Raw genomic sequence first — 17,292 nt, 5'->3', positions numbered from 1 at the left:
AAAAAAAAAATATACATCTAAGAATTATATGAAGATCTGGAGGAAGTTCGTAGAATGGGTCGCTCAAAGAATTGAATCTATCAAAATTGATATTCCCTGTATTCTTTTTATTCAATAGTTTTTATTGAAGTTTTTTTTTTTTAAATAAAACAGTACAAACATCTGAGTTATACAATGAAGTACACCAGGAAAGGGTACAGTAATTGCTAGCAATCAAACATTTACAATTAAATGTAGGCAACACTGTTCACTGTGCACTGAACACGGGCTCTAAACAGTATGTTAGTGATTAAGACCAGCTAAGAGCAGAAGCAAAATAGAACCCTTATAGTTCTGAACACGGGAACCATAGAGAACAAATGAAAGGTTCGAATATACATAGAATATAATAGAACAAGTAGAAACAATCGCACCAGTGTGTGTCAGCTGTTTCTCATGACCACAAAGGGCCATCCTTTAGGATATTTAGCCTGTGTCGACTTGTGGACAGTGTGGGCTCGATATCCAGGAATTCCAGTGTTTAAGATATGATTTGAATTGGGAGTGGGCTAATGCAAACATTTTTTCATAGCTACAAGGTAGGTTGACCATATTAATCAGTTCCATTAAGTCTAGCACTTCGACCGACTTCCATCGCCTGGTAAGCATCAGTTTGGTGGACATCAGGATGTGTGCAGTGACCGTACGTGCGTGCATAGGTATGTTCTCTAGACCCATCAACAGTTTGGCTAAACTAGGTTTTAGTACAAAGTCTACACCCAAGAACCTTTTCAGTAGACAAGTGACGCCTGCCCGCAGAGAGGAAAGTTTAGGACACTCCCATAGGATATGTAAGAGTCCCCTCTCCACCACAATTTCTCCAGCATAGTTTGGAGCAGTCAGGGTTAAACTTATGGAGTTTACTGGGAGTGTAATACCAGCGGTAAATGGATTTAAGTACTGCTTCTCTATGATTAGTAGAGCGAAATGAGGATTTAACTAGCCTAAGGGCAGTCAGCCATTGATCTGTCGTGAATGCGTCCCCCAAGTCTGTCTCCCACTTATCCATGAATGGTAGCCTACTCGGTTCCGTCTTATTGTTCAGTAGGTTGTAGAAAAGTGTGATACCTTTCTTGCTAGGAGAGGATATTCCATGTATTCTTGACTTCTTACAGGAAGGGTTTGAAAAAGGCCTGTCGCTAAGTACCCTTAAAGTCCAGGTGGCAGTTTTGGGTGGAGTGTTTGGTCAGCAAATCGCGGCTCATCAATGGATTAAACTTTTCTTTAGAGCTTTAGCTGGAATCAAACCTAAAACTCCAATCCGAACACCCTCCTGGAATCTTAATTGGGTTCTTTCAGGCCTCACCATTTCTCCCTTTGAACCTTGAAATCAAATATCTCAGATTCTTGACACTCAAAACTGCTTTCCTAATTGGAATTACGACTGCCTGTAGAATTTGAGAAATCCAAGCTTTATCTATAAGAGAACCTTATATGACTGCCCCGGATGACAGAGTGACTGAAGTTGGACCCTGCCTTCTTGCCAAAAGTGGTTTCTAATTTCCACAGATCTCAAGAGATTGTACATCCGTCTTTTTGCGATAACCCGAGGAATGATCAGGGAAATTTTTCACACTACACGTCAGAAGATGTTTGGAACTAACCAACCCCTGGAGACAAGATAACTCACTTCTTCAGTTTAAGGGGCCTAATAAAGGCAAGAAAGCTTCTAAAAGTTAAATTGCCAGGTGGCTCAAAACAGTCATCTCGGAAGTTTACACATCCAAAGGGGATGAAGGTTCATTCTACTAAAGCCATGTCTGCTTCATGGGCTGAAAAGCCTGCTGCATCTATTGACCAAATCTGCAGAGCTGCCACCTGGTCTAGTTCCCATACCTTTTTCAAACATTATAGGCTTGACCTATCAGCCAGGCCCTTTCTTTTGGTTGTAAAGTGTTGCATGCTATTGTCCCTCCCTAATTAGTTTATTTGGCATTTTTCTAGTGGCTGTCATGGTGGATGAAGAATAAAGTCACAATTATGACTTACCGATCATTAGTTTTTTTTTAGTCCACCACGACAGCCCCTTCATACCCCCCTGATTATTAAAATTATTGATTGATGTGTTTAATTATTCATCTTATACTGTCCCTAAAGGGTAATTTGTAAAACACTGAGGATGTGTGGGAGGGGCTTTAAAACGCTCTGTTCCTGTTTATGTTAGGTTCAATGGGACCATCTCTGGTGGCTGTCATAGTGGACTCCAAAAAAACGAATTATCGGTAAGTCATAATTCTGACTCTCTCGTTGCGTTTGTTGAGGTCTGCGCTGTCAGGACTGGAATAAGTGCAGCCCTTTTTATTCAGCATATGCAAGAAGTCTGAAATGGTGACGTAAGCGGCTTGTCATTCATATCGCTTGTTAGAGTGCGCACGGGAGGGTATGGACAGACATCAGCGTTTATCGATCAAAGAAGCCTAAAGGATTTCACTTCCTGAGGCCATGGGGCCCCTTGGCCTCAGCGAACGCAACAAGATAGTATAGAACACTGTAGTCAGAAGGGATTATTGCAAGTACATCACAGCATAAGAGATAGATGGACGATACTGGTTTTTATTGTGTAATTTTTTCCCCCCCTCTTTTTGGGGGATTTTGTAATTGTATATAATAAAGTTACTGGTATTTCAAAATTACCATATAAAAGATTATATTAATTGTAACCACCACAATGTAATTTATGTCATTGAGTGTTCACAGTGCCAACTCAAATATGTAGGTTCAACCGCGAGGAAATTGAGAGTTAGGGCGCTGGAACATCTCAATAACCAGTAATGCCATCAGAAACCGATCGCAGGCATCTTTACATTTTAAAACTATTCATGGTGGAAACACTAATTATTTTCAGATATATACTTTAGAGCGTGTCCATATAGGGCCTCGTGGGAGTTGCATGCGGCGAAAATTATTGGAACGCGAAGCATTTTGGCAATTCACCTTGGGTACAAGTGCAAAGTAAAAGGTTTGAATTTAAAAAGAATTGCTCAGGCGGCCAAGACGGTTATACCTCGGAAGTGGAAAGATCCTCCTTCGCTGGCTGAATGGGTAGCTGAGGTTTCTGGAGTCCAACGCATGGAGGAGCTTCTGGCGGTCCTCTCATCAGATGTGGACCATTATGGGGCCACTTGGCTCTCCTGGACTCAGTTTTGCTCCTCTCCTTTGTTTCACACGCTCCTCTGCCCAACTGATGGGGTCTAATTTTGTTTAATCCATGCTGGGTCCTGACCGGGGGCCTGCCTTGGGTCGGGTCTTGCCCTCTAGTCTTCTCCTCCCTGTTATTTGTCTTGATTTCTGCTTCCATTTCCCTCTTTTCCTCTACTCTCTATTCCTTTTGTTGTTTAGCTGCTTGTTTGATTCTTTGCAGTTTCTCGTAACCTCAATAGTGTCCTGTCAAGTGCAGGGATTAGGTGCAGCTGCTCGCTAATTGTGATAATCCTAGTTTTTTCCCTTCCTCATAACCACTCTGTGCCTTGCCTTTTGCTCTGTTGAGAACTTGACGCATATTGCTATGGTTATTTCACAATACTTCCTAATATGTTTATATTTGTTCTTGGCTTCTTGTTATGCCTAACTTTACCGAGGTTTTGTGTTAATTTCCTAACCGGATTTATTCCCGGCCTCCTAAGGCCATTGAATATGTTGTACACTGTCATTTCATGTACTGCCATGTACCTGGTTTATTTTTAATTTTTTCTCAATAAACTCGTTTGGAAAAAAAAAAATAAAAGAATTGCTGTTCCATTATTAACGCCGCACTCATATACACGTTTGATAAAAAAAAACAGAGCTTTCAATAACAAATGTTATATTTGTAGGTTTTATGAATTCATTGTGTTATGCTACTGTGTCATGCTGTATCTAAGCCATTCAATGTAACATCGCTTACAAGTGTACTGTTTTAGCATTTGTACTTTTACTTGCATTTTAATTTATGTATTGTATCAGGATCCTCCCTCTGCGCTTGTGTCAGGGGATGCAGTGTAGTGTGATTGGTGAAGAAATGTTCCACCCACTACCTGTCCGGTACTTAACTGACACCTGTTCAGAAGAATGACATCAGTGACGAAGGGCGCATGTGCCTGAAACGCGTCTGTCTTTTACCGTGAGTCAATAAAGTCTGGATTTTCTATTCACCCACGCTGGATTGCTTCCTTTCGACTGGATTTATCTGCATCGGGCTGGGTGCGAATCCGTGTCGGGGGTGTACTGGTGGAGCGAGCTGGACCACATTGGATTGCACTGGTATTTCATGCATTGATGAATGGGAAAGATTGGCACCTAGTGAGTACCTATGGTAGTTTATTGTATTATAGTTGAAATTAGCCCTCAATTTATTGATCTTTCTTGGGATATTAAGCTCATCCCTTTGTCTCATCTTTCTGATCCCTATTTATCATGACATCTAAAAAAAAAGGTGGTAAACCGTTATTTCTGATCCTGATTGCTTTAGGTGGGTGCTAGCAGTATAGCACAACCATTACCCATGCAGTTTTTATTTTATTTATTTTTTATTGTAAGCCAAAACATGGAGTGGATAAAAAGGAAAAATAATTTTCCTTCATACTTTTCCTTCCCTTTGTATGCACCCTTAGCTTTGGCATAAAAGAAGAATGATGCAGGTTCATTACTTTATTACACACGTGTGTACTTAAGCAAAAAGAAAGCTGTGCTAACCTTTGTATGCTGTTCAAAGCCACCCAAGTCACGTTTTTTTCTAGCTGTGTCTAGACCTTCACGCCTTCTTGTCTCTAGTCGCATCTTCAGAAAATCTTTTGCATCCTTATCTCCAGTACCAGGTTCATAATACTCACTCATGTCCACATCCCAGTCATCAGCTGTCTGTTCATCAAAATCTGGAATAATGACCAAAAAAAAGAAAGTTGATAGATTGATATGTGATGAAATATGGTTGCTATACACAACAAGGCCAATTTTTCTGTTTGTAATTTGGCTTTTAGCTTATCAAAACTGGCTAAGGCACCAGTTAGAGGAAGTCAGTCAGAAGATTCTGCCCAAATTTGTTTTAGTCTGAAATATAGTTTAAAACCAGGCGAAGTGCCTGGGAGGGGTTCTTGTCCAGCTTGGCTTATTTTAAAAGTCTGATCTATACTCAAATAGGGAGAGACATGTCAATCAAACTAAACCAGGCAGGAAGAATTCAGGGAGACTGCCCCCAGGTATGGTTTGGTTTTAAAGGGAATGTGTCACCAGTGTTACCCGCACTAACCCGGTGGTACAGGTTGTTAGTGTGGGTGACAATGATGATACTTAAAAGGAGATATGCGGCAGAAATCCCCCTGTACCTGGGCTGCAAAAACAACAAAAAACTAACTTTAACCCAGCTTCCTACATTCCCCCATTGCGGAGATATTGGCTTCCTGTTCTTTCGGTGCTGCTGGCTTCTTAGGCTTGAAACCTCACAGTGCAGGCAGCGTATTGCCAGACGGTCATGTAACACACTCAGCACTCAACCTATCACTGGCCAAGGTGGAACATTGCTGCAGCAGACGATACACTGACCACAGTGTGACGTTCCAATCCTGAGGCCGAGCAGCGCCGGAGGAACGGGATGCCGGAGCAATGGGGGAAAATAGGAAGGTGAGTTAAAGTTAGTTTTTTTTTTTTTTTTTTTGCAGCCCAGGTACAGGGGGGGATTTCTGCCGCATATCTACTTTAAGACTACAGGGTGGGCCATTTATATGGCTACACCTTAATAAAATGGGAATGGTTGGTGATATTAACTTCCTGTTTGTGGAACATTAGTATATGTGAGGGGGGAAACTTCAAGATGGGTGGTGACCATGGCCGCCATTTTTAAGTCGCCCATATTGAATCCAACTTTTGTTTTTTTTCAATAGGAAGAGGGTCATGTGACACATCAAACTTATTGGGAATTTCACAAGAAAAACAATGATGTGCTTGGTTTTAACGTAACTTTATTCTTATTATTTACAAGTTTCTGACCACTTATAAAATGTGTTCAATGTGCTGCCCATTGTCAATTGCAACCCTGGATTGTCAATGCAACCCTCTTCTCCCACTCTTCACACACTGATCGCAACACCGCAGGAGAAATGCTAGCACAGGCTTTCAGTATCCGTAGTTTCAGGTGATGCACATCTCGTATCTTCACAGCATAGACAATTGCCTTCAGATGACCCCAAAGATAAAAGTCTAAGGGGGTCAGATCGGGAGACCTTGGGGGCCATTCAACTGGTCCACGACGACCAATCCACTTTCCAGGAATCTGTTCATCTAGGAATGCTCAGACCTGGCATGTTCCCTGAGCAAGATGGTGCACCACCACATTATGGGTGTCAGGTTCGAGCATTCCTAGATGAACAGTTTCCTGGAAAGTGGATTGGTCGTCGTGGGCCAGTTGAATGGCCCCCAAGGTCTCCCGATCTGATCCCCTTAGACTTTTATCTTTGGGGTCATCTGAAGGCAATTGTCTATGCTGTGAAGATACGAGATGTGCAGCACCTGAAACTACAGATACTGGAAGCCTGTGCTAGCATTTCTCCTGCGGTGTTGCTATCAGTGTGTGAAGAGTGGGAGAAGAGGGTTGCATTGACAATCCAACACAATGGGCAGCACATTGAACACATTTTATAAGTGGTCAGAAACTTGTAAATAATAAGAATAAAGTTACGTTAAAACCAAGCACATCATTGTTTTTCTTTTGAAATTCCCAATAAGTTTGATGTGTCACATGACCTTCTTCCTATTGAAAAAACTAAAGTTGGATTCAAAATGGCCGACTTCAAAATGGCCACCATGGTCACCACCCATCTTAAAAAGTTTCCCTCCTCACATATACTAATGTGCCACAAACAGGAAGTTAATATCACCAACCATTCCCATTTTATTAAGGTGTATCCATATAAAGGGCCTACCCTGTATATATGAAACTTACCTATGCCCAATCCGTTGCTCGGTTCGCCTGTTATGCTTCTTATTTGGGCAGCAGGCTTGGCACTCCAAAAGCACGTTGACGCAGCTACAGCTTACTCACTCGACCTGGCTGCGAGCAGGCTTAAGGAAGCAGCAGCGATGACCTCAGCATGCTCCTGGAGCTGTGCCAGTGCACCAAAGCCTACTGGCAAACTAAAAAGCATAACGAGCAGACAGTGATGGATAAGGGATAGGCAAGTATCATTATCATCAGTGTCACCCGCACCTGCAGCCTGTACCAACAGGTTTGTGAGGGTGACACTAATATGACAGATTCCTTTTAAATTATGTTTTTTCTGAAAAACAGGAATGTAGCCACAGCAGAGACAGGAAGCCTGGTACTTTTAAAAGATCTAAAAGACTTTTAGATGGTGAAACCCCATAGCGCTTATTGTGGAATAAAAGATCTGCAATTCTTTTAAAAGAAACGGCTTTCTGTCTCTACTGTCACTACTATCTTGATTTTCTGTGGATATCATCTGTGGCAACCTAGTGAATCTCGTGCAGCACAGATAGCGTCCATGATGGCCTCCTCTACTTGATTTGTACATTTTCTTTGAAAACACCTGAGATTAAGAGTAAAAAAGTAGTTAGTAACAAGGTTTCCTGTCAGGATTTCATGCTGCCTGTGGTTCAAGCAGCATACATTTCCTGGAGGACTCCCTTTAATGCTTGCTTTTGTTATTTTGCCAACATGTGGTCCTTTTGACAGTCCTTTAGAAGTGCTAAGGAAATTGCAGCAAGTTAGTGCTGCAGAATAAAGATTTTTCTACAACAGCGATTGCCAGGCTTACTAGTTATTATTAAGAGCCGGGTCAATGTAAGCGGTGATGCATGAATACTGGCAAATAGATGGTTGGGAAGGTGGGTAAATTTAGCGCGCATCACCCGGATCCATTATATCAAATAGAGCTTGTTGCTGCATTCTGCTGTGGTCCACAAAAGAGCTGATAACGTGGGTGATGTGAAGCAGGGAAAATAATCGCCCAGAATCTATTTAAGTGTATGTCATTCATAAAAACTTTTGACATGTCACAGAGACATCATTAAAACAAGTGGACAGAAGTGTGTGATAGCATGCTTCACTCCTGGGTTTTCAGCGCTCTATGTTCTGCCTCACAGGAAGACACTATAGACTTATAATTAGGGACGCAGAACATGGATTGACGAAAGATTTTAACATGTCTCTGTGACTTGTCAAATGTTTTTATAAATGATAGGTACACTAACAGAAAAAGTAGATTTTTTTATGCTTACTGTAAAATCTCTCCAATGGGGGACACAGAGACCATGGGTATAGCTTGCTGACACTAGGAGGCTGACACTAGGCATACAAAAAGAAGTCGGCCCCTCCTGGCAGCATATACCTCGCCTACTGACTGAGCTAATCAGTTTAGTCCCAAAGCAGTAGAAGAGGTCCGACAGAGAAAGAAACCACAGGCGTCCGAGGTAACCAGACAAAATAACCGAACACTACCCCTCGGACAGAAAACCAAGCCATAGTAACCAAAATTAAAAAAAAAAGGGTAGGTGCTGGCAATGCTGGAAAGTATAAGTATTGCCGCTCCTAATTGTGCGTTGTGTGCCATATAGTGAAGCATATGAAAAGCATGCTTCTTCACGGTCACTTAACGTGTTAGTTTTGCGGTTACGTGTGGCACTGCATGCATTGGTCTTTATTCTTACAGTAGAGAAGTCATTAACCCCTTCATGACCCAGCCCATTTTCACCTTCATGAACTGGGCATTTTTTGAAAATCTGACCACTGTCACTTTAAACATTAATAACTTTGGAATGCTTTTACTTATCATTCTGATTCCGAGATTGTTTTTTCGTGACATATTCTACTTTATTTTATCGGTAAAATTTCACTGATATTTGTATCCTTTCTTGGTAAAAAATCTAAAAATTTCATGAAAATTTAGAAAATTTAGCATTTTTCTAACTTTGAAAGTCTCTGCTTGAAAGGAAAATGGATATTCCAAATAAATTACATATTGATTCACATGTACAATATGTCTACTTTGTGTTTGCATTAAAAAATTGACAAGTTTTTACTTTTGGAAGACATCAGAGGGCTTCAAAGTTCCGCAGCAATTTTCCAATTTTTCTCAAGATTTTCAAAATCGTAATTTTTCAGGGCCCAGTTCAGGTTGGAAGTGGATTTTAAGGATCTTCATATTAGAAATACCCCATAAATGACCCCATTATAAAAACTGCACCCCCCAAAGTATTCAAAATGACATTCAGTAAGTGTTTTAACCCTTTAGGTGTTTCACAGGAATAGCAGCAAAGTGAAGGAGAAAATTCTAAATCTCCATTTTTTACACTCGCATTTTCTTGTAGACCCAATTTTTTAATTTTTACAAGGGGTAAAAGGAGAGAAATCACCCTAAAATTTGTAACCCAATTTCTCTCGAGTAAGGAAATACCTCATATGCGTTTGTAAAATGTTCGGTGGGCGCAGTAGAGGGCTCAGAAGGGAAGGAGCGACAATGGGATTTTGGAGAGTGAGTTTTTCTGAAAGGGTTTTTGGGGGGCATGTCCCATTTAGGAAGCCCCTATGGTGCCAGAACAGTGGACCCCCCCACATGTGACCCCATTTTGGAAACTATACCCCTCATGGAATGTAATAAGGGGTGCAGTGAGTATTTACACCCCACTGGCGTTTGACAGATATTTGAAACGGTGGACTGTGCAAATCAAAAATTTTATTTTTCATTTTCACAGACCACTGTTCCAAAAATCTGTCATACACCAGTGGGGTGTAAATGCTCACTGCACCCCTTATTACATTCCGTGAGGGGTGTAGTTTCCAAAATGGGGTCACATATGGATATTTATTGTTTTGCGTTTGTCAGAACTGCTGTAACAATCAGCCACCCCTGTGCAAATCGCCTCAAATGTACATGGTGCACTCTCCCTTCTGGGCCTTGTTGTGCGCCCTCAGAGCACTTTGCGCCCACATATGGGATATCTCCGTACTCAGGAGAAATTGCGTTACAAATTTAGAGGGTCTTTTTTCCCTTTTACCTCTTGTGAAAATGAAAAGTATAGGGCAACACCAGCATGTCAGTGTAAAAAATTTATTTTTTTACACTAACATGCTGGTGTAGACCCCAACTTCACCTTTTCATAAGGGGTTAAAGAAGAAAAAGCCCCCCAAAATTTGTAAGGCAATTTCTCCCGAGTACGGCGATACCCCATATGTGTCCCAAAACTGTTGCCCTGAAATACGACAGGGCTCCAAAGTGAGAGAGCGCCATGCGCATTTGAGGCCTGAATTAGGGATTTGCATAGGGGTGGACATAGGGGTATTCTACGCCAGTGATTCCCAAACAGGGTGCCTCCAGCTGTTGCAAAACTCCCAGCATGCCTGGACAGTCAATGGCTGTCCGGCAATACTGGGAGTTATTATTTTGCAACAGCTGGAGGCTCCGTTTTGGAAACAGTAGCGTACCAGACGTTTTTCATTTTTTGGGGGGAGGGGGGCTGTGTAGGGGTATGTGTATATGTAGTGTTTTTTACTTTTTATTTTAGGTTAGTGTCAGTGTAGTGTAGTGTTTTTAGGGTACAGTCACATGGGCAGAGGTTCACAGCCAGTTTGCCGCTGGAAGTTTGAGCTGCAGCGCAAAATTTGCGCCATCTCAAACTTGCAGCACTCACTGTAAACCTCCGCCCATGTGAGTGTACCCTGTACATTCACATTGGGGGAGGGGGCAAACATCCAGCTGTTGCAAACTCCGAGCATGCCCTTTGGCTGTCCGTGCATGCTGGGAGTTGTAGTTTTGCAACAGCTGGAGGAACACTGGTTTGGAAACACTAAGTTAAGTAATAAACTTTCAAGTGTTTTGCAACCAAACTTAGTGTTTCCAAACCAGTGTGCCTCCAGCTGTTGCAAAACTACAACTCCCAGCATGCATGGTCTGTCAGTGCATGCTGGGAGTTATAGTTTTGCAACAATTGCAACAGCTGGAGGCACTGAGGTAGGAAACGGACAATGTTTCCCAACTAGTGTGCCTCCAGATGTTGCAAAACTACAACTCCCAGCATGCCCAGACTGCCAAGGCATGCTGGAAGTTGTAGTTCGGCAATATCTGAAGGATCAGATTTTGCCGAACTACAACTTCCAGCATGCTTGGGCAGTCTGGGCATGCTGGGAGTTGTAGTTTTGCAACATCTGGAGGTCCACAGTTTGGAGACCACTGTATAATGGTCTCCAATCTGTGCTCTTCCAGATGTTAGAGAACTACAACTCCCAGCATGCCTGGACAGACTGAGCATGCTGAGATTTGTAGTTTTGCAACATCTGGAAGAGCACAGATTGGAGACCATTATACAGTGGTCTCCAAACTGTGGACCTCCAGATGTTGCAAAACTACAACTCCCAGCATGCCCAGAAAGCCAAAGGCTGTCTGGGCATGCTGGGAGTTGCAGTTTTGAAACTCTCAGAGGCAGCAGTGAGATCGCTTTACGGCGATCTCACTGCTGCCAATGAAGATGCTGCACTGCTGCCGGAAACTCACCTCCGGGACGCAGCGCAGCCGGGACCGCCTGGAGGACGTCGGGACCGCACGGAGGACGCCGGGACCGCTCGGGACACCGCTCGGACGGGTAAGTGACGCCGGGGGACGGGTCAGGGACACTTAGCAGAGCGGTGTGTGTCCCGATCCCCGTGATCGGAACTCACACACCGCGCTGCTAAGTATTCTGATAGCGAAACGCTGCTATCAGCTAGTCAGATTTGACCAGCTGATAGCAGCGATCGCTGGGGGGGGTGGGGGACGAAACCCCCCGTGGTCGCACGGTAAGATGGCTGGCTATCAGTGATAGCCACCATCTTTCCGGGCGCTGCGGGGTGCCGCGAGTAGCGGCAGTAATGTCCATGACGTACCTGTATGTCATGGGTCGGGAACACCTTGCCACCCATGACGTACAGGTATGTCATAGGTCGGGAAGGGGTTAATTATAACTTTTTGTGAATTGAGACATTTAAACTTGATTTTTTTTTTTTTTATTCCTATCTAAATTTAGTAGGAGTCGGAGTCTGTGCATTGTTTGCCGACTCCAGGTATCCAAAATTTCATCCGACTCCTCCACTCCGACTCCACAGCCCTGTGGGGGCATCCCTTCAGGAAGAGGAAGGCTTATGGTTACCGGACTTTGCTGAGAAATCGACAGAATGGTTGCCTTGTTTCCAGGAAGGACGTGTGTTGAAGGAAGGGGCTTTTCGTGCTTGGGAGGCCGACCCGATACAAAAGACCGAACGGGCCGGAAAGAAGCAGTCTTCCGATGGGGTTTGTTCTGTGTGAGCAGAGAGCTTTTAACTCCAGTAGCTTCAGATATGATCTCATCTAGCAGTTTTCCAAAAAGCCGAGAACCTGAGAAGGGCAACTCAGAGATTTCTTCGAAGCAGCATCTGTATCCCACACCTTCAGCCACAAAGGCAAAGGCCGTACATTGGGTGGACTCCAAAGCAGCCCAACAAAGGAGGTCTCCGGCCTGAGAGAGTTGACGAGCGAGATAAGCCAAGTCCTCCCGAGTAGCACCGGACAGGATGCCTTGGCGCAGCTGAGAAGCCAAACCGAGACGGCCTTGGATACCCAGGCGGAAGCAAAGGTAGGCCAAACCTGCCACTTCAAAGGCAAACGTCACCAAGTTGTCGATCTTCTTGTCCACCGGATCCTTATAGGAAACTGCATCCGCCAGAGGCAGAGTAGTCTACTTGGACAGATGCGAAACCGGAGGATCAACTACCGGCGGCAGCATTCACTTGAAAATCAGATTCTGAGGAACGGGAAACTGAGCTTGTATCTTCTTGGTCCCCTGAAACAGTTTATCCGGAGGCTTCCAAGCCATGTCTAGCATGGCGTCAAATTCAGCTTGAGAGCACGACAAGAGCGACGAAAATAAACTTCCGGATCAGAATCCAAAGTTCTTGGATCCTCTAGATTAAACATGTCCCCGATGACCGACACCAAACTGTCCACCATATCAGACATGTCAGAGTGCTGCTCTTTATCCGAGGTGGCGTCCGACACATCATCCGCTAATTCCCTTGGAGAGTGGGAGTGTGCGGAGGTCGCCTTAGACTGAAGCGTATTGGACCGGGAACGGTACCACAGATGACGAACCCCACCCCTCCAAAGCATAGGCACCTAGCTGATAGGTGCATCAGTGACCCCTGGTGCGCGTGCAAGAAGACTACAGGCCGGTAGCAGGAGGAGGGCAGGATTCCCGCCAACCCCCTGCATACAGTGAGTGGGCAGAGCTAAATCCCGGACCAGGCCGCAGCCTCAAGTAGTTTTTCACCCGCCGTGCGCACTGTCTTAGGAGCAGGCGAAAGGGAAAGTAAAATGCGTCCGGCCGCGCAATGACATCCCTGCTGACAGGGACTACAGTCAAGAAAGAAAAGTACAGGCTGCTGCGAGAAGTAAGCAGTGCTGGGGAGTGGGAGGGAAGCTGCCCCGCGATCCCCGAGTCCCAACAGTGCTGATAGTGGGCCTTGAGCCAGATCACTATCCCAAGCCCCAGAAATAAAGAAAAGTCCCCTAAATGCCCGGAAAAGGATAGAGAGAATGAAAAGGGAGGGGATTGGATGGTTGAGGAATATACCAACCATGCATACAGCCATACTCACCTAAGAGGTCTTCAGCCAGCTATGGTCTCCTGCATCATATCAGGTTGAGACAGCGGGACAAGCAAGGAAGATAGGGGGACCTGGACCCAAGGTGCGGGAAGGAGTTAACGGTGCATACTCTTAGGCGCATATGGGGGAACAGGAAGCGCCATACTCCTGAACCCCCACCTAAAAACCAGAAAAGGAGAGAAAAAAACCTAATAAAAGGCCCTAGCTAGAAAAAAAAAAAAAAAAAAAAAAAACACCAGGTCTGGAGAATTCCAGACCTGTGCCTGCCTCCTACTGATACAAAGATAAAACTGATTAGTTCAAAGTCAGTAGGTGGGGTATATCCTACTTTTTGTATGCCTAGTGTCAGCAAGATATACCCCACGGTCTGTGTCCCCCAATGGAGCTGACCGAGAAAGCCATCATCACAGGCAACAATTGCAAATCCCTAAATCTAATATAATGCATTCACAGACAGCTTTCAAATCGTTATCCCTCAAGTATGACAGCATATAAAAAAAAAATAAAAAAAAAATTTTTTAAAGTTATTTGTGCAAAAATATAACAGCATTTTTCTGATGGATATTGACATGTTAGTAGTTTTAATAAGTGGAGGTCCAGGTGCTGGGCCCTCCACAGACTGCTATAAATAACCAATAGCAGCACTTGTTCACTTCTCATCACTGCTCTGTTCTATTCGAACAATGGGATGAGTAGTGTACAAATTCACAGAAATTCCATAGATGTCCATCAACTTTCTGCGAATCTGCAAACTGCTCACTGAGAGCAGAAATGAACAGGCACCATAATCAGCTGAACACTGCTGCCGATCAATTTTAGTAATCACTGGGGGTCTCAGCATTATTTTTTATATTTTTTTAATAGACCGATACCCTTTTAAGTGTGTTCAGTGCATGCAACATACCCCCTTCTTGCTCCTGCCATAGCTGGGCATCTGTATAAAAGACCAATCCTGATCCACCCTTCTCCCACTTTAGTTCAATTTCTTCCTCATACAAACGTTCTTTAATCCGTTCTTGTGAAGTCACATCTTCATGTAAAGCTTCATGTCGCTCCCATTCTTCACAAGTGTCATTGTCCTACAAAAAAAGATGAGTACATTAGGTTAGGTAGTCAGGTAGGTAGGGAACTTCCTATTAGGTAGATGCCCTCATTAAGTCAATATAATCCTTTTCACCTTCCCTACGCTCCCGTGCTGAGGCCTCTACATGCTTTTCTCTGTGCAGGACCTTCTTACTACATGCTGAAGTGGTGAAGGACCTGCTGCGCGATGACATCAAGTGGCAGGACATACACCACTCCGGATAACAGAGTAAACTATGAAAAGGCCTCAGCATGGGAACGTGAGAAGGAATTTATTTTTATTTATTTTTTGGTCTGTAGGTATCAGGATGGATATCGAGGACATTTGCAGGAGCACAAGTACTCATGAAAATGGCCGCTATCAGCACAGATACCAGTATGGGAACATCCCCAATCAAAACCAAATCCTGTCACCACCATGGCACCCAAAGAGATAAACAAGGACAATTTAACAGCATTTCATGTGTGACCAGAACTTACATCTTCAGAGTGGGATTGCTCCTGAGTGTCATTCTCTTCTTGAGGAACATCCGATGTAAGAATATTTGATCCAGTGCTGCCTCCATTACTTATCTCATGTCCATTAGCAGTGTAAACACCCTCTCCTTTTACTAAAGTCTCTGTTTTATCATAAACAAAGGGGACACTGCTGTAACGCCGCCGTGAACGGCAAAACTTCAGACCCAGTCGAGTTATGAGCTTGGGTGGCAAACGACACGATCGTATTAGCTGCAAGAATACACCCAGGGGGGTACCAACATTTCCTTGGGGCATGAGTGCCGGAGGATTAAGCTCTGACATTCTGAGCAACTCTGCTGATGTAACAGGTTTCTCTGCATCCTCCGAACATTGGGCTCCCAGCAATTCACGTCGAGTCTTGTAGGGAAAGTCCTTGTGGTCTAAGAAATAAATACAATTAATGTAGGATGTTCTTACATGAATGGCATTTTAAATTATTTTTGCATCTCATATGTATGAAGAGTAAAGTTAGTGTCCAATATGGTGCAGCATCAATGAAGTAATGGCAAGGAAGATAAGTATCACATTTCTTATTACAGAGCCATTTAACTTCTAAAAGAAAACAGAGACTAAAACGCCCCCTTCCCGTAGGCTTGCATTGAGGGGCGGACCGTGACATCACACGCCGCCCGCCCTGTAGTCGCCCGTAATCAGTCCCGGAGCGAACACGCTCCGGGGACTGATTACAAACAGGGTGCCGCGTGCATGATCCCAGGGGTCCCCAGCGGCGGGACTCCCGCGATCAGGCATCTTATCCCCTATCCTTTGGATAGGGGATAAGATGTTTAAGCACCGGAGAACCTCTTTGAAAACGTGAGGAGGCATATACGGTTGCATACGTTTCGGTCCGGTTTGGAGACATATATACGTTTTTTGTACAGAAACGGGATACGGGACCCGTATTGCAAAAACGAGATGTGAATGCAGCCTAATGGATACAAAAAAGGTGCTTTTATTATAGTAATGTAAACCAGCCTCTGGACACTTTTGGATCGGAACTAGTTCCTTATGAAAACAATAGGATCCATTCATCGTGTCCGCTTCCCCATTTACTTTTTACTGTTATTATAAGTGTTCAGATGTATACCTATAGCAGTGGTCTCCAACCTGCGGACCTCCAGATGTTGCAAAACAACAACTCCCAGCATGCCCGGACAGCCAACGGCTGTCCGGGCATGCTGGGAGTTGTAGTTTTGCAACATCTGCAGGTTGGAGACCACTGACCTATAGTATAGATTAGATCAATCTGCTGCCAGCTGTTGCTAAACAAACTCCCAGCATGCCCGGACAGCTTTAGCTAGGAGTTGTAGTTTTGAAACACACGGGGGAGATTCATCAAAACCAGTGTAGAGGAAGAGTGGCACAGTTGCCCGTAGCAACCAGATTTCTTTCATTTTTAACAAGGCCTTTGAAAAATGAAAGAAGCAATCTGATTGGTTGCTATGGGCAACCTTTACTCTGCACAGGTATTGATAAATATCCCATACTGTTTGGCCAACCCTGCTCTACATGTAACTGGTCTTCTCCACAGTATAGATCAGAATAGCCATCGCCATGACTGACATACCTTCTTCCGGGGAGCTACGGACTCTGTGGAGTAGGCACCACCCTGGCACCAGATTCCCCGCCGGGTCCAGCCATGGCTTGCCGTGATACATCTTCATGAAGCTCTCTGCCCTGTCCGGCCTAATCCTAACCGGACAGCAGCAGGTGGAACTCCTCTCAGGCGCCAGTCCCCTCCGCTCCGGTCGGTGCCGATAGTGAAAACACACAAAACCATCGCTTTCCGTGAACTGACTGAAATAATGACGCAACTGAGCGGAGCGAAACCTCCGGGGAATGCCACAGATCAAGAAAAGCACAGGGGCACTGGACTCCGCCATGTTTGTAGTTACAGTCATGTGACCAGAAGCCATCTTGGCCATGGCAGGAAATTGTCGCCATGTCGGCTGGGGAAGACTTTCACGTTCAACCATTTTAATGGAGGCGCAGAGAATACAATCACGTGACAATCCGCCATCTCACCGTCTCATCATACGTTACTTATAGGC

The 17,292-nt window shown here is 44.2% G+C and overlaps 1 protein-coding gene across 1 annotated transcript in view; it reads right to left on the bottom strand.

Moving 5' to 3' along the window:
* Positions 1-17,217, bottom strand: part of GPATCH3 (G-patch domain containing 3) — a 29,371-nt gene extending 12,154 nt beyond the window's left edge. Inside the window, exons 1-4 of the mRNA XM_056557402.1 lie at positions 16,809-17,217; positions 15,203-15,621; positions 14,544-14,718; positions 4,711-4,889 (exon numbers count right to left, since the gene is read on the bottom strand). Of these exons, the coding sequence (XP_056413377.1) occupies positions 4,711-4,889; positions 14,544-14,718; positions 15,203-15,621; positions 16,809-17,217 (1,182 nt within the window). The remainder of the gene's footprint in view (positions 1-4,710; positions 4,890-14,543; positions 14,719-15,202; positions 15,622-16,808) is intronic.
* Positions 17,218-17,292: the final 75 nt, after the last annotated feature.

The sequence above is a fragment of the Hyla sarda genome, chromosome 2 (assembly GCF_029499605.1).
Source record: "Hyla sarda isolate aHylSar1 chromosome 2, aHylSar1.hap1, whole genome shotgun sequence".
Lineage (NCBI taxonomy): Eukaryota > Metazoa > Chordata > Amphibia > Anura > Hylidae > Hyla > Hyla sarda.
The sequence above is the reverse complement of the archived record's forward strand: the minus strand, read 5'-3'. Positions and strand labels throughout refer to the sequence as shown.